At 39.1% G+C, this 26,061-nt stretch overlaps 3 protein-coding genes across 3 annotated transcripts in view; all 3 read left to right on the top strand.

Moving 5' to 3' along the window:
• scarf2 (scavenger receptor class F, member 2) overlaps positions 1-3,338 on the top strand; it is a 15,571-nt gene extending 12,233 nt beyond the window's left edge. The window contains exon 10 of the mRNA XM_079689871.1: positions 4-3,338. Within this exon, the coding sequence (XP_079545997.1) occupies positions 4-834 (831 nt within the window). The 3' untranslated portion in view covers positions 835-3,338. The remainder of the gene's footprint in view (positions 1-3) is intronic.
• A 14,073-nt stretch (positions 3,339-17,411) lies between these two features.
• Positions 17,412-20,043, top strand: selenoe (selenoprotein e). Its single transcript, XM_079688018.1, has 4 exons — positions 17,412-17,779; positions 18,467-18,543; positions 18,808-18,886; positions 19,713-20,043. Exons 1-4 carry the CDS (start codon positions 17,672-17,674, stop codon positions 19,854-19,856), a joined length of 408 nt encoding a protein of 135 aa, XP_079544144.1. The 5' UTR covers positions 17,412-17,671; the 3' UTR covers positions 19,857-20,043.
• Positions 20,044-21,023: 980 nt separating this feature from the next.
• LOC307044084 (transmembrane protein 17A) lies at positions 21,024-25,604 on the top strand (the record flags this gene model as incomplete). Its single annotated transcript, XM_079689126.1, has 4 exons — positions 21,024-21,150; positions 23,860-23,966; positions 24,808-24,921; positions 25,287-25,604. The coding sequence occupies 4 exons, from the start codon at positions 21,024-21,026 to the stop codon at positions 25,602-25,604; spliced, it is 666 nt and encodes a 221-aa protein (XP_079545252.1).
• Between the last annotated feature and the right edge of the window lie 457 nt (positions 25,605-26,061).

Consider the following 26,061-nt stretch of genomic DNA (forward strand, 5'->3'; position numbering starts at 1 on the left):
CAGCCAGAGCAACAGGGGCATGGGGGAATGAAGGCCCTTGCAGTGCCAAAGGAGAAAAAGAGGAGCTCCAGCACTTGCTCAGCCAGAAGCGAGGAGCAGCAGAAAATGAAGGAGAGGAGCCGTGAGCAACAGAAAAAACAAGAGGGGAAGGAGGCAGACATCAATGGCTCCCCTAGCAAACACAAGCCTCTGCGAGGCAAGAAGTCTGGGGATGAGCCCAGCAGTCCCAGTCACATGGAGCACATCAATGGTGTTGTGCAGAATGCTCTCAAGAAGATAAGTAGCTTCCACAGCACCTCACCTGAGAAGAAGGGTGCTGACATTCCAAAGGAGACCAACAAGGAGCCACCCAAGAGCCCCAAGGTCATCCACCCTCATATGAACTCTGAGGCTGCCACACTCCTGGCTGCTCAGCTGAAGGAGAAAACCCAAAGCATCAACAGGAACGAGGGGACAGGTTTGACGAAAACTAACGGTCTCTCCACACCCAAGGGAAACCGAGAGAAGCCAACACCTCCACAGAAAGCCAAGAGGACCCCCTCCAGCGGATTAAGCCAGCAGGGCTCCACCAAGCCCTTACTGCCAACTTCAAACAGCCTCCAGAAAATGGTGGCTCCAGTCGCCACCGACCTCGGGACCCCTGAAGCCAAGAGCCTGGAGAAGCAGGACTTGAACGGCTCAAGGGCAGGGGACCCGATGTTTGATCCCACGCCAAAGAAAACTCCCATGAAAAAGCCACCAAGGAAGAAAGGCAAGGAGGGTACTTTGGATACATCGGAAAGTAAAACGCCCCAGCAAAAGACAGCCATCATGCCACCACAGGTAGTGAAATAAGGGTTTTTTAAGACAAATGACCAACGTGTTTGATGGATTTCAAAGAGACTAAAATGGATTTGTTGTAAGGTGAACCACATCGTTTTTCAATCAAGGGACATTTTCTATGTAAGTGTGTTGCGACTCCAGGACCAGGATTGAGAAATGCTTTTAAATCAAGGGCGTAATTGAGTCAAAGTCAGAGTTGTATTATTATGACCTCTACACACCATTGTATTACATTTCAAGGATCCTTTATCATATAACGACTATGCAACATCCTCCATAGTTCATTCATCTCTATTCCATTGCAGTATTTCCACCACTATATTTATATATGGATTGCTTTTGAGGTTGCATAACTGTAATTCTCTATGCAGGTGTAGGAAAGAAAGCTTTTTTTATGTGCGCTATCCGAAGGTACTAATGGTACTTAAAATAACCAGAAAATTGTATCCTTTAAGGATTGCAAGCTATTTTGCTTTCTTTGTTTTGTTTGTGGACCAAGATGCATTAATACAGTTCAATACTTGTCGATTTAGAGCAACACTTGAAGTGTGAATTGTTGGAGAATTTCTTCAGCAAAGAAATAACCTTTTTATGTTCCTTGGCTATTTTACTATTATATCAAAGTTTGATATACCAAAATATAAAGAAACATTATTCTTTGAACAACTTAATTTGACATCCCGAGTATGCCACATTTAGGATCTAAAAGTCCTCTGTTATTGTAAGTCACACTTAATTCCTCATTGAGTTTTAGTGTTGATCTCAAGGCTCTTCCCTTAGACCTTTTTTTCAATTTTGGATTTTAACACTTAGCTCTCCTTTGTTTAACTCTGTCAGACAATGTTTGTAGAAACCCAAACAAATGCTTTGATTTATCTGCAAAAAGGGCTGCTTTAAACCTCTTTCATACTTGGGCTAACACCAAATTACTAGAATGTGCTCTTACTGTACGATTTATTCAGTCAGCTAAACCACTAAACCAAAAATAAAATCCCAAGCTATCTGATCTCCTCACTTTGTCATGCTTAGAAATACTTTTAAACTGAATCCTTTTTCTGTACTACAGCAACATCCACAGTGTATCCATGCTGTATTTTAGTAAAACATACTACAGGACGGCTCGTAAATCAGATGCAGTAAATATTGTTTTCTTAAAGCAATAACTGTTGGTAGAATTCTCGACAGATCCGATTACAAGAGGAGACTGCCATGTGTCTTTATCTGCTCTTTTAGTTCAGTCGAGAAACTAGGTCAATATCCCAAACTGAGCTACTCCCTCTCACATGAATTTGTTTATGCCATCGGGGAATTAAGTGGAAAAAAATCTTGTCACGGATGTTTTGCCCCTTAAGGATCGTATTATCTTAAGCTAGTAGACTTATGCTAAAGTAACAGGGTGCTTTGATTTTATTTGTTTTAAGGGTAGGTCTGTAAGGTTAAGTGGTATCATGCCTTGAGCTTTAAAATGTGCCTCAACTGTAGATCAGTTTAAGCAATGAGACCATGTTTGCCTTAATGTTGTTGCCAACTTTTATTTCAAGTGTAGATCATAAAATAATTACACCAAAAAGTTGGTGGGGTGGAATACTTGAACTGGAATAATTCAGTTTGTGTCACTTATTGGTGGAGAGCTATTTTGAAAGTAGCATTTAATCATGATTGCTTAACAATGGATGATTGTTATGGTGATTATGGCATGTTTGTCAATATGCCATTGGTATGTTTGCGGCTGAAGAATATTTTAAATTCAAAGCTAATTGAATTTTTTTCTTGATTTTATGTGTTTATATCAAGGTACAACGCATTTCTTTGGTTATTTTTTCAACATTTTCTACTTGTATACTTTGTGTACTTTTATTATCTTTGTAAGCTGTGCTTATATGACCTTTGTAGTTCTGTTTTCCTTGGTGTCAATGAACTGGCTTTCATGTTGTATTTGCTTTTCCTTTTTCCTTTGTTATGTTGCTTATTCTAAGCTCTGAAGCAAACCTACAGTATGAGTACTTTCCACCTTGTAAAGTTTACATTGGCTTTGTAATTGTTCTCTGTTGATGTTATTGTTTGTTTAACACTTAACTGCATGACGCAGATTGTAATTATACGGCATTAATAGCTGCACCGGAAATCTGTAACCTTTTTGTTCCCTTCAGTTGTTATGATTGCCCCCATAAATAAGATAAACTCATACGGAAAGGATTGTACAATACTACTATGATACCACTGTTGAAATAATTGCATATACTTAAAAACATAACTTTGTGTTATTATGAAGTGGCAATTCTTATCTGACTGGCCCATGCCTGTTTTTATAGGTACACAGTGCATTTTTGTAAAGAAGGGCCTGAAAAGCTGCAGAAACGTTACCAACTGTAAGGTATATTTTGTCTTTTGTGGTTTGTTTTTAGCAAAACATTGATTTCCATTTGTGTAAGGGTATTAAATTGGTGTTTTCTCATTTACTTCTTTGGAATAAAAAAAGCAATACATGTAGCTCTATAAAAAACAGAACTTAAAAATCCATCCTCATTTAATCGCTTTGCAATGTCATTCATCATACACTAATTGACCTGATACATTCTCATGGGGTCAGGCCCTCTCCTTGGCATCTTCTCCAAATGTCTTGTGTACATTCAACTAATAATAATATGGGTAATATGCCACATACATCTCTTATTGTATCCTTCAAACAGATTCATTCTAAATCTGATTGATATATGACCCTTTCCTGTGACTCTGGGCTACCGGGACGTGGCAGGAGTCCGCCAGAGTCATTGGGTCACAGCGGCTCTTCAAAGAGCCTGAGGGAACCAGGGAACTGTTCATATGGCTCCTTCAGGATGTGGGGACAAGAGCTCCTTTCATGAGAGGGGGAAACAGTGGAAAGTCTGTGCTAAGGAGTTAATCACGCGCTGCATATGTGTCCTCTTTTGGCGGGGAGAAGAGGGATATAGCAGCACTGGGCCGCAAGGCAAAGCAGGAGCATGAATGGATGGAGCATGGATGGATAGGTCATGTGATGGGTAATTGAAACCAGAAGGCGAAACAACTTTGTCTACTCTTTTGACATGGTGTTCTGCTTACTGTGTATATCTGGGTTACTAATACAAAATGTCCTAAGGATTTTTCTCGACCCGTGTTAACTTTGAGTCTGATTTATGATCCACTTTTTTTTTTCCCTCAGAGACTTGCCTGTTACTATTTTGCCTTGTATTGATGTTGACAACCAAGGGCTGCAATTGGACCTTAACAGACTTTTCTAAAAAGACGTTTAACTAAACAAACGTTTGCATTTCTTCTTTTTCTCTAGAGCAGATCTAGCAATTGAATTGTGACACTTAGTATGTAGCCTTTTTAGCTAGGGCACTTTGCTAGCACTTTAGCTCAAAGGTTGGCAATGTCAGTTGTTTAGCTATTTGTATCTTGTTAAAATTGTTTTAACAACTACGGAATGGATTGTCTTAAAATGTTCTGTAGTTATTCATGTCTTAAATCTTATATTCATGGGTTTTGGGTGCTGAATCATTATGCCTTTTCTCCTTGGACCACCATGACGTTAGATTTGCCATTTTAAGTTAAATGTATCAACTATGCTATTTAATGGATTGCCATAGAATTGGGTTTGGACAAATTAGGACCCTGAATACTTAATTATAGTACGTTTATTTTATCCCTAAAATGTTAATGCTATTGACATTCTATTCAGCCTAACCTGTATTTTAAGTTGAGAGCTATAGCTATTGATAGCATGCTAACACACTAAACTAGGATAGAGAACATGGTAAACATTAGGCTACCCACATAAACATTGCCATTGCAGCATGTTAGCATGCTGGTGCTAGCAGTTAGCTCAAACAACCAATGTGTAGCCTACAGCCTGAGTGGTTTAAGTCTTTCAATTTCCTCCCAGCTATAGACCTGGTCTTGATTCTCAAATCACTTTACGCTCTTATAAGGACCATCAGCCTAACTCTAGCCCCCCCAACAATCTCATTTTTCATGTGACAATGGCTTGAAGTTTGATTCATTGCCAATATGGAGAGGAATGTTGACACAACTGCCTCCATCTGCCCATCCTCAACTCACAGATGGAGGAGATTCTCAGCTGAGCATACCAACACATGGTCTCTGGCTCTTCATCCTTGACATGCTGTGGGAAAGTCACAGCTTGGAAATCAGCATTGCGTGTCACCACTGCACAGCATTTCAGGATAAACTGTGTTGATAGAGCATGTGTACAGTACGACATACGTGTGTGGTGGATTTCAGTGCCTGCTGCTTTTAAATGGATGTAAAAGGGGGAGGCCTGTGTACGATTATGGAGCTTGGCCTCTTCATATCCCCTGTGTAGTTAGCTAAGAGTCATATTTTGTTCATTTTATTGAGTTGGTATTGGAGGTTGACGTGTGAAACATAAATTTGCTCTTGCTCTGCAGCACAAAGGAGCAACTGTACAGGATAACTTAAAGCTTGGTCAAAAAGTCACGCTTAGGAGTGTGGGAAGGGGGGGTTCGATGACATGTTCTGCTGCCAGTCTAAACATGACTTGGAGCTGGGGCGCCCTCAGTTTCCCCAACACACTCTCACTCCATAATCGTCCAGGAGCGACGTTTGGTCAGGGTCCCGTGGCGTGCAGTTGTGACGCTCCTAGGCTCCTTCAGCTTCATAAAGGGACGCAAATAGCTTTCAACTGATTGCAATGTATTCCCATCTGCGGCGGGATTTGACGCTCATGGAAGCACGGCATTCGTTTGTGTCGGCTGCCCTTAAAGGCAATGTGAGCATCCATTCCCATTGGATAACGGAGAATTGTACACCCGGAAGTAAGTATTCCCCTTACTGTCGATTGATTTTACAGTGATATCTGCACTACTCATAGACTAAAAAACACCAGATTATCCTTGTTAATTACACAACATTGATTGGTTTAAATTGTGTGCAATGCTTTTGTATTTTTCCTCTTCGATTCGGAGAAACAAATATTTTTTCGGAGTAAAGGATGGCAGAAGACACTACACTACCCAGAATCCCCAGCTATCGTTTAGGACTACACCTTGTGCTATGTTTGACAAACCCCGTGATTAGTTCTCAAGCTCTGTGATTGGTTCGGCTGCATTAAATATATTACACATCTGTCGTAGTTCTTTATTTGTATTTATCTACAGAGATCGGGCTCAGAATAGACCGGAAAACTATTCATTTACCGTTCAGTTTGAATTTCACAATAAAGTTAGTAGTAATATTTTGTTTTGATATTATTGTTTTTTATTAACTACTAGACCGCTGGGTCATGTTAAGACCATATTTTCTGTGTTGCTGTGGGTTTTTTCCATCGCTTTTGTGTTACAAATATCAAAACAATAACTAAATATAAACTAAACCAGAAACAGCAGTATATTTTATTTTGTTAACACTGTAAATTTGACAGCTTTTTAACCCAAACCACCTACTGGTTAAATCACGTTATTACACGTTTAGAGTAATGCAATGCAGGTAGATTGTGTTGCTTTTTAAAGACTGTTTAAAATGCCTTTTTCTTAATGTCTTTTATTATTATTAACTACTTGTTACTTGTTGCTAGGGACGCTGCTATCGATATTTTGTTTCGCAACATGTTCTCTATCTATGGCACGTCTCTACTGGGAGTTGTAGTTTTAAAAGACGTTTTCGTATTTCCCATAATAAGAAGTTGCCAGTATACTGTGTACATCCCTGGAGGTTTAGGGGATAGGAAACACTCAAATTTAAAACATATCATTAATAAATGGGTGAAAATTGCTTGTGCCCATAACGGGCAGCATTAATACCCACATGCCAGCTAAGGTCAGAAGAGCTTTATTTAACAGCTGGTCTTATGTTTGTGACCCCTCCTGTTGTTAATTGATAACATTACATTACATTAATTGATAAGCCTAAAACATGCACTTGTCAAGGTTTAGAGGCAAATTAAGATAAGACATACTTTATTGATCCCAAGTTGGAAACATTTGCGTTACATCAGCATGTGTAACAGTTGTAAATATGCAGTGGTGTTTATTTGTAAATCATTTAGTATAATCACACAAATTCTGTGTTTTATATTTAATAATTCTGTGTTCTTTATTTATTGATTGTTCAATACCTGACAAGGCCGGAGATTAAATATCTATATACATCTTATAAGAGTATAATACGTATAATATCAGTTAAAATATGTGCTTCAACATAGTTAACATTGCTGGAGGTCTGCACAAATATTGATAGATGTCTTGTAATGCACTATTGAGGAACCTGCGACCCAAGTTTTTCATTCATTGCATAACTACACCGTTTGTGAATAAACCTTAGAAAATCTTGAAATCTTGAAAGGGATGTGCAAAATAGTCATTATATACAGTCTTTAATTAACTATTAGTAGAGAATAACGAGTAATGAATATACTTTATAGGGATCCTATTAATATCTAATAATAAAAATAATGAAATTCAATAACATGCTTTAACCACCAGGTGTCCCTTTCTATCAGCTGTGCACCTTTATGGTGTAAATACAGCCTATCTACCAATTGGATCAAATATAAAAGTCAGCCGAATTAGTGTTGGTCCTGCGAAGAGACGTATTGTGTGAAAAGAAATGTAAGATGTTGTTTAATTGCTGATATATTTATGATCCACGTCACGTTTTCAGTGTGACGTTCCTCATGTTTGTCTAGAAGTCTTCTCATCAGGGCTCTATAAATAGAGAACTACGGCAGATGTAATATTTAATGCAGCCGAACCGTGTATTACAATGCCGTTATGTGATGACTTTCAAAGAGAAAAGCAAGCACACTCGGAATAAAGTTTTTTTTTTTTTTTTTTTAAATGTTTTCGGTCTATTTGTTAATGACGATGTGATGTGAGATGTGAGACTGGAATTGCACAGGGGAAAATAACGTATCTTTAGATGCGGATTTTGTTAAACTAATACATTTGCGCTGTGGACCAACACTATTGACGGGGAAGGGGGTAGCAATAAAGATAACACCATTAAACAGTTACACAACATAACAGAAATAATATCGATAGCAGCGTCCCTAGCAACCACCTTGGTAACAATGAAAACGTTCTATGGACGCAATTTCCTGAATTAATCTTCGTAATAACTAGCAAACTAAAGATCATGTACATCCACTGCATACATAATCTGAAATAACAACTCATATTTCTCGCATCAAATGACATCAAAACGCATTTTAATGGCCAAACTAACTTTAAAATAGGCATTTTCCACCGAGAATAAAACGAAGTTCGGCCATGTTTTTTTTTTCTGCAGGGAGAAATTTGAAGATCACGTGAAATAGACGCCAATGAATGGTGAAAAAAACCGGGGTTTGTCAAACAGAGCACAAGGTGTAGTCCTAAACGATAGCTGGGGATTCTGGGTAGTGTAGTGTCTTCTGCCATCCTTTACTCCGAAAAAATATTTTTTTCTCCGAATCGAAGGGGAAAAATACAAAAGCATTGCACACAATTTAAACCAATCAATGTTGTGAAATTAACAAGGATAATCTGGTGTTTTTTAGTCTATGAGTAGTGCAGATATCACTGTAAAATCAATCGACAGTAAGTGGAATACTTACTTCCGGGTGTACAATTCTCCGTTATCCAATGGGAATGGACGCTCACATTGCCTTTAAGGGCAGCCGACACAAACGAATGCCGTGCTTCCATGAGCGTCAAATCCCGCCGCACATGGGAATACATTGCAATCAGTTGAAAGCTATTTGCGTCCCTTTATGAAGCTGAAGGAGCCTAGGAGCGTCACAACTGCACGCCATGGGACCCTGACCAAACGTCGCTCCTGGACGATTATGGAGTGAGAGTGTGTTGGTTTCCCAGGTCCATCGAAACAGCAAGGCTTTAAAACTCAAGCCCTATGAGTCAGCCAAAAGCCCTGGACTCAGAAAACCTATTACAGTCCCTGTGTTTCCATGGCAACGGGAACAGATTGGAACCACATCTGGTAGCCATTTCAGTCCCTGCAAGGAGAGGAAGAAAGAAATGTATGAGTGAGGGGGAAAAAGACAAATATTTTCTGCAATGCAAAGCAGAAAGAAAGTGGAGTCGAGTTACACTTGAAAGGGGTTCCTGTTATGCCCCGAGCCTGTTTTCCAGGTCTCAGGCTCGAAAATGACATTCCCAGAACAAATGACCATATCTTCCCTTCTAAAAGGGGTAAATTAATAATCTTTTTTCTCAAAGCAATGATAATCCTGTGAGTTGGATGTAGAAGAGTCAGAATCAATATAGATTTTTTTTATTTTAAAGTAAATTCAGATTGAACATAATAAAAAAATGTAATGCTAATTTGGCCGTTTTCGCATACTTTTGATTTGTCTTACTAAACACCATTAAGAAATGTTTGGCATGTCAATGTTTGGTGTCTTTTTTTGAAGGACAACCTCACCTATATAACCTGATAGTTATTTCTTTCATTTTGAGATACTATATGAACATTTTGGACCCAATATCACAAAAAAACGTAAAAACAGATTTTGAAAATGATCTTATTTTTCATGTAGGTAACATAAACATACACAACGAAACCATTTGAAAGCTGGAAATATATACATGGGATGTCACTCTGATAATGTGAAAGTTTGATGAGGTAGCATGAACCTATATACAAATGTTATGAACAAATAACAGGTGTATCCATAGGCTTTTTTTCCTAATTTCTCAAGTTCTGTCAACAGTGACACAGTAGGCACAACAAAACATTTAAAAGCTTAAACAATGTACATGGGATTTCATTCTGATAAGGCAAAAGTGTTATTATAAATATAATACAGATATATATATACACATTATGTACAAAAATCTGTTGTTTCTGTCTTTATCTGTGTCACGCTTCAAAGCACTTTCTGTCAACTACGACACAGAGGGCAACATCACAGGCTCCTCCTCCTCCTCCATGTCAAAAACAAGCTCATAGCTTGACTCACGTTCAGAGTTCTCTTCATCAGTTGAATCTTCAAAACTCTAAATCTATCTAACTATATCTAAATTCTCAATGTATGTCTGTCACTTTACTTCAATCGCAGTCTCCCGCCGTCTCTCTTTGTCTCCCGCCGCCTGTCTTCGTATATCTTCGTCTCTCTCCATTTCCCGCCGTCTCTCTTCGGTTCCCGCCGTCATTCTTCGTCTCTTTTCGTCTCGCTTCGTATCACTCCGTTTACCTGATTACCTAACCCCCTCCCTGGTAAATACATCCTGTTGAGCAGAATCTACAGTTTCCAGTATTTTCCGTTTCGTGAAATGATCAAATACGGCGAAGATATTCAAATGTGTGCTTCCACTTTTCATGCTTTTGAAATGTATTAACTTTATATCATTGTATCTCCGTGTTTATTGGGTCTTTTTGCATGAAACAAAGACTGGGATATTGTTTCAAGCCAGTACTTTTTCGACAGAAACACACTGCAATGTTGTCCGGACTGTTGTCTTTAAGCGGCACCGGCTTGAACAGGTCATGTTATCTGATCACGCCGGCGTGACAGTCGACTCCAAAGGGTTAAACACAACTTTTGAACAGAATAACAGCAAAAGGTGAGCATATCTCAGTTTTTTGCTACCTAAAGCTATGTCGTGTGTTGTCTGGTTTTGCTTCCCCTGTCGTGAGTTCTGATCGCTCAGTGATGATACTTATATTTATAGAATCTGTGGAATCTCAGTTTTCTAGCAAAGCTTGTTTGTTCAGATCCAATAAGTATATCGATCGATGTATACCTAGAGTTCTGTGTTAAGTGCGTTAGAATTTTTTCGCTCAGGGCTCATTTAGACGCTTCTTGTGAGACTTGTGTTTTGTGTCGGTAAAAATGGTTCATATAGTCAGTTAGCTTAGTTTCTTCCCGTTAAGTGAGTATGCCACATTCATAGTTTATTAGCCGGTGGGGGGCTATGGGGCTTAACAGGTAGGCGTTCAGTGCAGAGTAGCCTCTATTAGCATGCATACATATTCTCAAGAAAGGCAAGTCTCTCATGTGGTTTAAAAAATATTTTACTGTTCGAATACCTTATGTGTTCCCAAAACCTTAGGCTGAAATGCTTGTGTGTTTTGTTAACTTTCCTTATTTCTTGAAAAACCTCAGTGCAACAGAGAGTCTGAGGTTTTGACAACAATTCAAAAGTAGCAATTTTGTTTTCGCGTTCAAACCACCAAATGGTTCACTCTCTGACAGATGTATTTCTGTTGCAGCAGAATATCCTAAAAGGCAGTCATATATCCCCAACTCATTCATGGCATCAGACACAACCAGTGGAGATTTAGATCTGCTTTTTTCGTCTCTCATCCCTGTCGACGCGCTGTCTGCGAGAAACAGTGTCTAATGCAGTCCCCCTCACACGTTAAACGTTGTTTCTCAGCTCTGTGGAAATGCAGTAACTATGAAATGACATTTACTGGAAATGGAGCTGGTGCTTTTTTTAAGCAAAAGCCACGGAGAACTGAGGTCAACCAAAATTGGGAGGAGAGACAGCACAAGCATAAAATGTGTGTTTATAGATTTCCAGTGACATCCACTCACTTCGCGATTTAAGACTTCCCTTATAATAGACCCCAAGCTCCCTTGCAGTGGCATGGAGGGGAAATAAAAAGGCAGCTCTTAATCACAAATTAAGAGCAATCACAAATTAAGAGCAACCACACAACAAGCCGACCTCCCAAATAGATGCTCGGATAAAGTTGATGAAAGACAGAGTCTCAGTGCTCAAAGTCAATGTATGAGGCTGAAAACTGCTATTTACTTTAATTCCACCCTTTTCTTTATGCGTGACATGCATGTCAAACAACTTTGAGCTGGACCCATGTATCATTATCCCAGCAGTGTTAGGACTTAGAGCTTCACATAAACACAGTTTTCATCTTGAAAAGTGCTGTAAATGTGGAAAATACAAATGAAAATGCATGGCCAGGAATGTAATCAAGCCACATTTGCTCTCTCTCTATCCAGATGGAGATTTTTCTTCCTCTTTTCCCCACCTTTTCTTTCACATGGAGGGGTGTGTAAAAAGTTGTCTGTGGCTTCAAATTGCCCTGGATTTTTTCCCCCCTTTGTCAGCATAATTCTATGGAATGAGCGTATTAGTGGAGAAGATTTGGATCGTTAATAGAAAGCAGATCAGTCAGATGCTCTCTCGTTCTTTCTTTTTCTTTCTTTTTCTTAAACCCCTGGCTCTTTCTCCTGTTTTCCCCTGTAGGCTGTTTTACTCCTCTCTCATTCACTCCTTCCTCCCTCCTCCGTCTTTTATTCCCTCACACACCCATCCATCCTCTATCTGTGCAGTAAAGTGGGACTTCAGACTTCATAATGTGGCTTGAGGTTTCAGCTTTCACATAATTCCACAGGCTGATCCAAAGTTTTTTTTTTCTTTTTCGTTTTTCCTCTCTGCTTCTCACTCACTCCAACCTGGAGCGAGGGAGCGAGACTGAGAGGGAGAAAGCTGCTGCGTTATTCCAGCTATTGGTACGGAAAATGATCACAAGACCGAATGTGTCTGCCCAAACCCAAGGAAAATAATCAGAAGGCTTATGTTTTAATGCACTGAACCCCAACTGTCCCGAAAATCAGTTCTGTCTGCGACCGACCAACTGTAGCTTACAACAGCTTTGTTGTTTGAGACCCAAACTTTCACTTAAATATTTTTGCCAAAATCACTCATAAGAACACATGCCGTTGCAGAGTAACTTGCCTTCAGCCTGCAGCAACTTTTCAATGTTCTTAAAACCGCATAGGATTTGCTTTATCACGTCTTAGTGACTCAGGACTGCTCAGGACAACCTTTACACAATCTTATGAAAACAGCCTGAAAAAACAAGTTCCCTTTACATGTATTTTGGTGCCAGGATGTATTTTACTGTATGTGGTTGCAGTGCACTGGCATGTGAAGTGTGAGCTGTATATTTACCGTCACCCTGGCTGTGTGCTGGTGTGTACCCGACCCTCACAGCCCCGTTCTACTTCACAGGACAACACTGGAGCCATTATGGGGAGCCATGTGTTTCTGATTACCCACACACAGATTAGAGGGAGGGGAGCAGCGGTTGCTGTCTGCTTGCCCCCCGGCTCCTATAATGTGGCCAGCAAATGGACATCCATCAGTGCAAATCCCTCCGCCACCCTCGCCCCATTCCCACTTATACTCCAATCCTTCTCTATACACTTCCACATTCAGTTCCCACAATTCAAATTCTGTTTTTGAAATTCATGTGCAGATTCTTTTCTCAGCTCTGACACTTTTATTTACTCCAATAAATAAACCATTGGACTGAGGTTCTGTAAATCTGCACTCCATTGTTCTTCTTGTTCTTGTTCTTGTTCTTGTTCTTCTTGTTCTTCTTCTTCTTCTTCTTCTTCTTCTTCTTCTTCTTCTTCTTCTTCTTCTTCTTCTTCTTCTTCTTCTTCTTCTTCTTCTCTGCCTTATCCTCTTCCCAACTTTAAATATGCAAACACATGTTGCTGAAATTATTTTTAATTTGACACAAATATTATGTCCAAAGCACCAAGTTGTCATCGCTGTATTCTTAAAGGTGAGCCTTTGTTGCCAAATATTGTTGTGGCTCTGCTGTGTGACCTACAAAAGACAAGTATTGCGTTTGTTGTAGCTTCAGCAATGTGATACTTATTTGACCTCAGCCGGGAAATTCTCTTTTGATCAGCCCCCCTCTCAGAGGTCAGAGATCAGGGTCCGAACACCGACACAGAGAGTGTGAGGAATCAATTATTTACAGGACCTTTCAGCAGTGTGACTACGTGTTAGAAAAGTGGCTGAAACCAGATTGTTAAACTGAGGGGACACCAGCATTCAACAGGCCACACAAGTATGCACAAGCAGTCTTCACATCATTCCTCTTTTTTCCTTTCATCCTTTTTAAATACTACACAGCGAAGAGCGAAATTATAAAACGCCCAATATCCTTAATGTGACAGAATTCAGGCACTGTTACCACTTATTTGAGGTCTTTCTGCATTTTCTGTCAAAAATGTTTGAGTGTATGCAGGTATTTTTTGCTGGTCTTTTTCTTTAAGGAAGTGGTCATTACCATTGTCGGTGGAGCCCTTTCTAACAAGCCAGATGGTGCTTAGAACATCAATGTAAAATCATTTCCTAGAGACCCACCTGTGTATGCAAAGCACATCAAAATGCTTCCTTCATTAAAAGTCAAAGGAAAAACTGAGCCACTAACATTTTTTAATCCGCAGAAAGCACTTTATCACTTAGACAGAGATATTCCAATCACCATTTTTTGGGTGATTTTTGGTATGCTAAGTTGGAGCCAACTGTTGGACAGTTGGAGCCAACTGTTGGACTGTGCTTTGAAATCACTATTAGTTTCTTTCTTGTTTAGGGTTGGTGGAAATAACATCAAGTTACTTGAAAGACAGTGCATCTCATACTGATGCTAAAGGGGGTCTTGTGTGTCGGTATCAAGATGCTAATGACCACTGCCCAAGCATTGGTATTTGTCACCCTGGGAGTGTCACAATGTAAAAAGAGGGTCTTATGCAGCCTCCCTGTGTGGGGCAAAATTGGAGACACTTCTTTTAGGTTAATAGCTAATTCATACTTAGGGCGTTGTTATTTCCTCCATGAGCTGTTAACTTGCTTACGTTATTGTTAGGATATAGACATTTTACCCAATTACCCCTTTTTGTATTACTTTGTCAACTGCCAATATTATTGTAATTTAAACTATTCGTTATCACTTTGTTAAGATCACAATCACAATCTAGACAGCAACAACATGACAATAAAATGATAAAAAAAACATCTTTCTATTTATATTTTGCATTATAGGAGAGGAAAACCAGGAACACACAGGAAGTTTGGAGTTTTCTTAACCAGATGCCATGTTGTTTTATGTATTGAGCTGAATAAACTTAGTTTCACAGTGGAGGAAATACAGTTTTGTGCCTCGAGCCTGAACCTCCATGAGGTTATGTCCACTTAATGTATAATACACAGTGCAGCACACTGGCATTGTATTGAATGAAGCCCTCCACATAGCCCTCACTCCTTTCAACACTGCCTCTCTTCTTTATAAGCAGACTGGAGCGCAGCAGGCAGACAGGCAGCAGGCTTCCCCCCAAGATGCCCCGAGGGCTCCAGACAGATAAACACACACACACACACACACACACACACACACACACACACACACACACACACACACACAAACACACACACACACACACACCCACACACACACACACACACACACACACACACATACACATACACACTGTGTTTATGTTTATGCACAAAGTTAGATTTGGTATTCATCTCCCTTGGTCATCCTTAGGAATACATGTCCCCTCTAAAGCACAGAGAAATAAGACTTCAGAGCCAAACATTTCTCACTAAAGACCCAAAGCAGAAACACAAATTGTCCCACTGGCTGGAAGGCAGCATCCGGTGCTTTGGAGAAACAGGAAGTGTGTGTGTCTATATAACAAGCTCTCCGAGGGAGGCAGGATTACAGTGAGGTGTTTAAGCGTTTGATCTTTTGCCAGCTGCAAGTGTTGCAATTTGCAAAAACTCCTACTGGAAAAAGTTGCTCATTACGGATTATGTAAACGTCTTCATTGTCCATGAGTCTCTTTCTTTAAATCTCTGGTTATACATGGCTGCGTTTTCCCCTTTGTCAGCACATTAATGATAACAACATCCCCTTTTTGGCATGCGCCTCATGATGTAAGCTGAAACATGCTGAATGTGAACATATGGTATGCATCCACACTTATAGACTGTGGAGTCACCCCACCCCCACTGCTCATTGTGTTACCTACCCTCTCTCATCAACTTTCTTTCTCTGCATCGACTCTTTTAGTTACTTCAGACATTGAGGGAAACAAAAGTGGAACGTTCAAACACAAAGATATAAACTCCAGAAAGAGAAGTGTACAGGCCCATATATTTACGATGGCTGCAGAGGGGAGGAGACCTCGTTAAAATAGGGACTGTTTTACAGCCATTTGACACATAATCTCAAACAGTACATGCAGAGGAGGCTGTAAACTGCAGAGCTCTGTGTCTGGAAAAGATAGTAACAGAGAGATGGTTTTGCTTCAGCATTCCAGGCAAGAATGGTTTATTTTAGTTGGAAACATAATTGTCTGTGGCTAGGATTTGGAAGTACATTTTACCCGCCAAACTGCTGTAAAGTCTACATGAGGGTGCTGCTGCCCTCTTGTGCTGACCTGATGCACATGATTTGCTTTTTATTTACAACATGGAAGGCTTCTCAATTCTCTAATTTCCCCTACTCGACTCCTCGACTCCTCGGTCCTCCGGTAGTGACCCGGAAATGGATTTCAGCGCGCCATGTTGGAGGACATGTCATTTCTCTAAACGCCTGCTGTTTCCACTCCTCTCTCCTCGGTTCCCCTCCTCGACTCCTCCGCTCGCATCTCCTGTGGGCGGGACTAAGATACGAGGATAGGAGTCGAGGAAGGGAGTCGAGGAGGGGAAATTAGAGAAATGAGAAGCCTTCAAAGAGTAGTTTTGAGGGAGATGGATGTTTCCTAATGGGCAGTGTTTTTCTGAGTTCTGATTTCCTACACCAATACTTAATGGGATTGAACATTTCTTCTCATGGAACTACAACTCATTGCACTGGTGGGTGGCAGATTCATAGTGGCTGATGTTTTACTTCAGGATCTGCATTATGCAATAGAACAACTTGTCATAAGATAAACATTTTGGAAAATAACCTGAACAATGCCCAGGGCAGGCAGAGAATATCATTCAAAAAAATGTAAGTTAAAAGAATAGTCGAGATATGCTGTTTTGCTGCTTTTTTGGGCAGTGTTAAGGGCCTGGCAAACATAAACTAATGTTGTTTTCATTGCTCTGTATGAATTAAACAAACATATAAATTGGATTTACAGCTATATGCAAATGAATTGTAACTGAGCCTGCCAAGATTCTTTCCCCTGTTCCCCATTTTTATGTAGGTTAATGGTCATTATAGTAGAGAGAGTATCTTCATATTTACATTTTGTATGTAAAAAGCATAATTTTCGTGTAAGATTGAAAAGTCTAGGCTACAAAACTAAATATAATTATAAAATATTTTAGTACGACTTATATGAGTGGCAGTTTTTCATACTTTGTTTGAATAAGATGACATTTATTGTTTTACATTTGTGAATATACATGTTCCTAAATTATACATGTAACATGGTTATTTCACCTTTGGTATCATTTGGGATTATGGCATCACCACCAGTAACAAAAAACAAATACCTCGGGATCAATATACTTTTAAATGTTGTTCGGAAGTTAAGAAAAGTTTCTTAAATAACATATTTTCAATTAAAGTGACAAATGAGAACAAGTGATTTATTTCCTTAAGGACACCTGTACAAATCCATCTCGTCTTAGCTTCCCAGCAGTTATGAGAGTGTGGCTGGCGCTTATTGGCCATCAACCACCTGTAAGTGAACTGAATGGGAAAAAGTGATAAGAGCGCAGATGTTCTGAGGTGTCTGTGGACTCCCAGTAACATCTGATGTGGAAGAAACTATCAACTTTAAAGCCGGGGGGCCTCCGTAGGTCTTTAGACATTTCCAAAACATCCTAACAAATTAAACTGAAGCAAAATAGCATTATGGCTTACCAGTGGCCCACCATTTGGATCATTTAGTATTTGTGATAGAAAACCAACATTAAACAGTAAGAAATATCTAACACATGAGGGCACTGCTCCCCTACAGGAATGTGCTATGGTCTTGTCCACCCTGATAACTGTCCAAGTGGATTACAGGGTTAGTTATTGTTGGTAATAACTTAGGCAAAAGCACCTAAGGATACTTATTTGTCATTCAAAAATGTGGGCCTTCTTAGTGATCACGCTTGTCCTGGCTGTCAGGGCATCAGACACTAACAACAACACAGAGGTTGAAGAACAGCTTGATATAGCTAGAGGTAAACTGCTGGTGAGTACATATGGAAATCCTTCCTGGGCTATATCCAAAAAACCTTCATGCTGATATCTTGCCATGTCTATGTTCAGAATGTTGTGATATTGGTGCAAGGATGAGATGGTCTGACAGTAAATAAAGACATAGAAAGAAGACAGAGGTCACAATAAATAAGCAATATGTTCTATAAATTAAGTTATGTGTGATCATTTAAAAAACGGGATGGTTGGGATATGTAAAAACAACTAAGGAGGATATATTTGGCTCCAAGTTTGAGAAAATCTCCAAGATATGTATTGTTGAATTCGATGGATTTGGCAAGAAACTTCATCATTCAGTGTAACCCTAACCCCAACCATAACTTCCCAGTTGACTAATTACATGTTCAGTTTTCAGGAGAGTTATGTTAAAGTATGCAAATAAGGTATCTAATCTACAGACACAAATATACAATGTGAAGTAGAATAAAGACTTAATTGAGTATTTTGGATGTTTTGTTTTCCATTATCGGAAATAAGACTTATTGGAGCAATCAACAAAATCTTAAAATTGAGCAGCACATTTAAAAAGGGAAAATCCATGTGCTATCATGTCGGTATGCATTCTGCTGAGATACATATATGTATCAGGCACCTTAGAACGAAGCGTGCACAATGCTTTATGTCATGCTGCTTTAACATCTGTCTGTGTTCGTCCCTGCAGGCTCCCAGTGTGGTCGGATGAGGCATAAAGAAAATGCCAGAGCTCCATCATTTTCTTCTGGAGCGCTGGGCTTTATAGTATCCTTGTTCTTTTCAGTTCCTCAAGGCTGTGTGTTCAGACGTGACCTTTTAAAAGAAAAACACCACAGATGTTCTCATGACCTCCTTTATGAACAAAACCATGTTTTTAGCAAGTTGCAAAGTCCAGTGCCAGCTTTCCAAAACTCTTCCAAGTTAAAATCATGTTGAGTAAGCCCAAAAATAGCAAAACAGATGGTTGTTTTTTATTCTTCCCAACACTGCCGAACTGTTGTTTCCCTTGATTCCTTCTTTCCTGTGTAGCCACAACTTGGAATACGATTCATCGGAGGAGAAGAATCCCCATCTGATATTCTATAACCAAAAAGACGAGGTTGTAAAGGTGAGATGTGAGTTCAGGGATCTTTTACACATCCCTCTTTTGATGCGGCTTATCCCAGGAGCTCCAGGATGTCAGGACAGACTCATGCAGGGAAGTTTAAAGACTCAGATCGTCTGACAGATACCAAGTCACACAGACCCAATGTATTTGAAAATGCAAGACAGAGTTACACAAAAAAACAGATGGCAAGAAAGTGGAAGAGTAGCAAAGTATATAAAGTGTTTGTCAAATGAACAGTTGACTGAAACAGACAGTATGGTGAGTTGCTGACTTTAATTTTAGCATTTGTATGCCCTGAAATTACAACTTTGTAATGTTTCCTAGTGTTTTTTTCTTTTTGCAGTTTAGAAAAGCCACTAAATCTGCATTCAGGTCAGCATTAGACATTAACAGTTGTATATAGCCTTATCCTTATACATGCACAAAAATAACCCACTGCTGTGATTTAAAAGTAAACTGTGGATATGCTTCCTTTAGCTCTAACACATTATTTTCCTCCAATTATGTAGGAGTTTTTCGAGTGTCACATTCATATTCTAATGTTCATTGTTCCATTTTAGTTTAAATATTGTGGGCGCCCTCTGAGACTGTAATTTGACTTTATATGAAGATTTATTTCAGACACTAAATTGTAGAAAAATGTAAATGAAAATAAATGTGCATGAGAGACCTCTATATCAACAGTATGAAGGAATCAATTATTTGAATATGAACATACTGCATGTCTGCTAACACATCCTTGTCTGCATGCATCTCATTAACACTCTATTACTACTTTTAAACCTTTCACCATGTGTCCAAATGTGTTTTCTTCCCGACCCGTCAGACTGTTCCTGTGAAGGAAATGAAGGCAGAGGAGATCAGCAGCCTGTTGGACTCACTAGGTTTCTACAAGAGGACCCAGAAAGGGGAAGAGGTGCCAGAGGAGTTCCAGCAGTTCCCCCTGCGCCCCCCCAAGGACGAGCTGTGATGACACCATGTGGCCAAACGCTGCCACTGCATCCGGGTCACATTAATGACGAGTGGGGCCCCAAGGCTAAAACGATAAGCCAGGCACCATTCCGAGGACCTGCTGGCCCGGTGCGGTGTGCAGCAGCGTGTTAGTCATCGCTTTGTTACTCAGTTTAAATGCCTTAAATAAAAATAAATAAAAAAGATGGAGTGGATTGAGTCATTGATTGTGCCCGAGGTCCCTATTAGGCTATCTGGAAAGCTATACCCTTGTGCATCACTAATGTAAATGTTTTTTTTTTTCAGGCTGTGTTATTACATAACCTCAACTCCTATAAAAAGTATATTAAACATTGTCTAGCTAAAATACAGACACCCAGACCCTTAAGGACAAAAGTGTCCCCATTTAAACTAATTTAGAATAAGACAAATTATCCCGCAGCCAGCATTAAAATAAAGCTTCTCAATATCTATCTTTTAATCAGGAGACCTGGATTCACATTTTTTGTTTTTTTCTATTTTCTACAAAATGTATCAATTGTTCCATGTTTCCACTATGGGGGTAACGCATTCTAGTGCTGCACAAATAATACAAATGCATCTTAATCAATGTTTTACCATTATTCCAAACAAGAAAATCCTATCATATATTATACAGAAATGTATACATATGTATACATATTTTGTAAGCACACTCATATTTAAAGGGTTGCATTTCTGAAAATGGATCTATGAATGAATAAAAGTTTTAGGTATGATCCATTTGTATAGTAGAACGGATGCACAATTAAGGAAGATTTCCTTTTTTCTATGAATCTACACTGTTCCGTAATTCAATTCAGTCCATATTTGACTTCGTAAAGCTTAAATAAATGTTGAATACTCTACTTTGATAAACAACTTTGCTGTGCATCATATAAACGGCCACTTACTGACTTAGCCTACTAACAAAGTGCCATGCTGCTGTCTCAGCCTGATCCTCAACCCGCCTCCCCCGCTATAATCTGATTAGCAGTGGAGTCTGGCAGCATGCGTCTTGTGTGTCCATTTGTATTTGTGCCTTCATCCATTTGTGTACTGTGTGTGACTTAATACAACAGGGATTGGCACTGCAACACAAACACAGTTTTGGACCGTTTTGCCTCCTGATTTCTTGACTCTGTCATGGTTCCCAGCTCTACCCACAATGCCTGTGTTTTACTCACCTGTTCCCGAGACCCTGCAGATGGGTCTGGCCTACATGGGAGGCTCTGTGTTTACTAACAACAGAACAGCAGACAGCGACTTCTCCAGGGAGCAGGAGGACGCTTCGGGTGGGTTACTGTTTCTATCAACTGTTACCAAATAGTATACTGCTGTGCAGTATAATATATACATTACATCACATTATAGTGATGCAATATGTGGAAAATATGGAAATATGTGTTACTGAAATAAAATCTAATATCATGTTTCTATGAGGGATAGACAAAACATTGTGAACACTACTCACAAAGAAATAGCTTTAGTTGGCTTAGCACTAAAAAGAGTAAAAACCTGTTTTTCACCAATACTGATGTTTTGACCGCTTGTTTCAAATCTAGTCCAAGATTACATAAGATTTTGTGTTCACTTTTTAAATGATGGTCATCCAGTTTTTAATGTGCTGTATGTTTTGCAGGATGTCCAAAGATATTAATAGGAGGAGGTGCAAAACAGAAAAACGAATGAACCTTTATTTAAACATTAAATAGTACTTTAGATTAAGGTCTTTCTTTTAAAAAAAGAAAAAAGCTTTGGGGGTATCTACAGATAAATATTAAGCCTGACAAAGTACTTAACGCCTAATATGTTGCTTTCCTGCAATGTTAACTATGTTGAAGCACTTATTTTAACTGATATTATACATATGAATTATACTCTTATGTATGTAGATAGTGTAAGAAATGTGCAGAATATGACAGTTTAATGGTGGAGGTATACACACATATTGATAGATGTCTTGTAATGCGCTTTTGAGGAACCTGTGACCCAAGATTTTCATTCATTGCATAGACCGTATTGTGTATGATATGTCAATAACCTTTGAAAATCTTGAAAGGGATGTGCAAAATAGCCATTATACAGTCTTTAATTAACTATTAGTAGAGAATAACGAGTAATGAATATACTTTATTACTCGTTTCCATTCATGTCAATTGCAGATAAATGTTTAGTCTTCTCAAGCACCAACTATCAAATATCTCTCCCAGGTCCGGCCCTCGGCATAGGCAGTATAGGCAAATGCTAAGGGCGCATCAACCCATAGGGGGCGCCAAAAATGTAAATAAAATAAAAAGGTTTGAAATAAAAAAATAAAAAGAAATTGAACTGCCCCAGCCCCAGTAAAAACCTTTATGTGAAATTTTTCTTTTTTTGAAATAATGGTTTTAGTGTGCAATTATAGCTTTTAATTTTGTATTTGTGTCAATTTAAAATTAATCAAACTCCCAAAAAACGTATACAGCTTCTGTGTGCTTTTATTAACATTAGACTTTACGGTGTAAGCGGCCGCGGGGGGGAGAGCTTTAGAGAGCTCTCTCCTGAAAGACTGAGAGGCCCTGATAGCCTCAGCTCAATGAGGTAAAGGCACACCTTTATATGATCATTATAGTTATAAGAGAATAGATGAAAAACAGGTATAAAATACTATATGACAGTACAAAAAAGTTGTTATTAATAAACAAGAATACAGTTTAAAAGGGGAGTGATTTGTAGCGCCAGCTAAAATTTGGCCTAGGGCAGCAAATTGGTCAGGGCCGGCCCTGATCTCTCCTGATTGTTGGCACTTGAGAATCAGCTTCCCTGAATTTTACTCAGGTGTAACTAAAGTCTGATTTAACTTAAGGGTTGTTTATTTTTCACATCATTAATCAGAATCTGCAAAGTAACTCAAATAAGTGTAGTGGAGTAAAAATACCAGGTTAACCTCTGTATTGTAGTGGAGTAGAATTACAAAGTAACAATGAGCTGTCATGTGGGTATATATTAATGCTGCGCATTATGGACACAAGCGATTTTCACCCATTTATTAATTATATGTTTTACATTTGATAACACCAATGTCATGGCAACTTGTAATTGTGGGAAAAACAAAAACATTCAGTAGAGACATCCCATAGAACATTTTGCGAAACACAATAGCCAGCATGTGTAGTTCTGGGGGGGCGTTCGATTCCCGTTTTGGATAGTCTGGCGTGGTTTCGTTCCATTTCAAACAGATGTTTGACGCTAGGCTAACCTTGGCGCACTGCCACTCCAACATCCAATCCCGGAGCTTGAAGATTAATCACGGGGACTGTAGTCCTAAACGATAGCTGGGGATTATGGGTAGTGTAGTGTCTTCGGCCATCCTAAACTCCTAGAGGCCTACATCTGTTTCCGGTTATTTTTATTTTGAAATTCAGTTCCTGACGGACGTCAAAAAATCCAGAGATTATGGAAAAAAACAATAAATAAAAACAAGGATAATTATGTGTTATTGTTGAGTAAATAACAGTGTGTTATTTTTGAAAAGAATAACAAATTAGAAGGAAAAAAAGATTTAAAAATACAGATTTCAGTATCCTGAGGCTCTCAGCCCCATTTATTTTCCTCACAGACGGCAACAAAAGTCAGAAATTATACGATTTAAAATAAAAGCAATAATTGTGGCTTGATATTGAGTAAGATCATGTTTTTATTAACCACACAGCTTCCGGTCTTCCTATAACACGTAATTCCATGAGACTACCAATAGAAATACATTGCTTTTAAAATCGTGCTGTGCAACACGAAAAAAAGGGGGAAATCGTGTTGGTGAACACGAATCAATAGATTAAAAATCGTGTTGGTGAACACGAAATGCCATGAGACTGGGTTGTCTGTACACCTATATTGGCTGACCCCTGGAACTTAAACTGTGGAAGATACTATGCAACGGTGCAATTACTATAAAACAAATTGTGGATGTAATGAAATATACAGTATTGCTTATTTATATCCTTTTGTTATTCTTCACACAGTGGTCAACGAGCTGGTCTCTCACCTCCCCCTGCAGATGCTGCTGTACTTCAATCTGTTTTATTTCCCCTGTTGGTGGTTTTCTGCTGTGTTCATGTTGGAAGTAAAGGTAAGTTGGATGTTTGGGAAGCAATACTAATTATAACACTAATTTTTGATAAAACATTTAAAGGGGAGTCATTCAATTAACTCAATCTGTGACAATTAGATTATTCACAATTTATCCGTAGATAAACTTTTTCCTTGTAGATTTCCTCCGTCCTCTGACTAAAACTGAAACCAGGAATTGAAAAGAAATTGTAAGAAGAATCTGTTGTTGAGATTGAATGGAAGTCAATGGTAAACATTTACTAATTACGATTAAGAGATATTTGGAATAAAAGTTTTCACAAGTAGTAATGAAGTATTGGAAGGAAAATCATTTAAAATATATCTAATTACAATTGCTTCTAGTCAATTATTTATATGTTTACTTTGTATTATAACTAGAAGAAAAGCAATTGTGGATAACTTCAATAGCTATAATTGCTACTGATTAAATAAGGAAAGGGCTCTCCATAAACTCCTTCATTGTACAGATTTGATGTCATCTTGCATCACTAGTGCCATATGGAGAAACATAGTAAACTCAAGCTTTTTTCTGATTACTGAGAGCGATTCCTGCTTCACCTATTACACGTATCCATGCAAAAGCATAACTCAAGCAAACAAAAACAATAACAAATACTGGGGGTGCTTTTAAAAATAGCAGAAGTTGTTTTAAATTGAAATCATTTATTATATCTGCAGTGTAAAATTGGAAAACTTTGAAGGTGAAAGCAACTACACATACTGTATAAGTGTTTTATGGGATTGTTTGCCAGCCGAATAGCGCTTTGTCTGAAGTCCTTGAAATGCTAAAAAAAGTGTTTTCACATCTTTCTGACATTGCAGCTCTGCTTTATTTCCAGTTCTATTATCTTCCCGGGTACTACCAGGCTCTTCTCATAACCGGGGTGATCCTCCTCACAGTCGTTGAAGTGGTCCGACTTTATCTTGGCTACATTGGCAACCTTAAAGAAAAGGTAATTCAAAGCAACTTCCTCTCTGTATCACAATGCACAGCTATTTTATCATAGATAAAAGAAGTGGCTTCTTAAGTATTCTCCCCGCGTGTGTAAACAATCAGCTCTCAGCTACCACTGTCTATTAAGTTTGTTTGTGTGTGTGTTTTTGTGTTTGTGTGTGTGTGTGTGTGTGTGTGTGTGTGTGTGTGTGTGTGTGTGTGTGTGTGTGTGTGTGTGTGTGTGTGTGTGTGTGTGTGTGTGTGTGTGTGTGTGTGGTCTCATGTGGTTGCAACTGATGCATTTGATGCCTGACTGCTCTATCTCTGCATCGCCTCCATCCACCAACACATATCCTATCTCTCCTCCTCCCTCCCTGTCATCAGGTGCCAGAGCTGGCAGCCTTCTGGATTCTGTCTTTTATGTTCCAGCTGCCAGTGCTGCTGTTCTTCCTCACCGATGAAGGAATTATCATCCTGCCTCTGGAGAGAGCTGTCCACTCCCTCTACCTCCTCTTCCTCCTCGCCCAGATCCTGGCCTCCTTCCTGGCCCTCCGTACCATGACCCGAAAGCTCACTCTGCTCTTCTATCTGCGACAGATTGGAAAGGTGGAGAGCTTCAACCATGAGAGGATGAGCCCCATCGGGCCGTCCTACCGCCGCAGTGTGCTGCCCATCTCACCCACACGTGATATGTACCACTAAAGTAAAACTAGCATTTCAATAAATCTTAAAAAACGTTTTAAGATGTTTTGAATTTGGAATTTAGATCATTCTAATTTACAGTGTTGTTTACTAACTGCTACTAAAATTACTGAATGCACTTCTACCTCTCTCCAACTGTCAAAGAATGAGTGTGTTATTTGCCATTGTGAACAGTACCGTTGAGTGGTTTGTTGAAAAAACCTCCATTTACATGTGATTTTATCTACATTATATTTTGGAAGTTTGTATGAAATAAAAAGCACATGGTGTAGGCCTACCAACAACATTCACGTTACAAACTTGTCTTCTTATTTGTTCTCCTCTCATCTTTCTAAGCCACTGAGAATTGAAACATTTCTGGCACAAAGTGTTTTATGACAAGTTTAGCATGAAAATTGTTTTGGTCTGTCTTTTGTGTAAACAGTTTTGTTTCAGCCAATAGTATACTTCGGAAGCC

This window comes from Notothenia rossii (genome assembly GCF_949606895.1).
Source record: "Notothenia rossii genome assembly, chromosome: 6".
Lineage (NCBI taxonomy): Eukaryota > Metazoa > Chordata > Actinopteri > Perciformes > Nototheniidae > Notothenia > Notothenia rossii.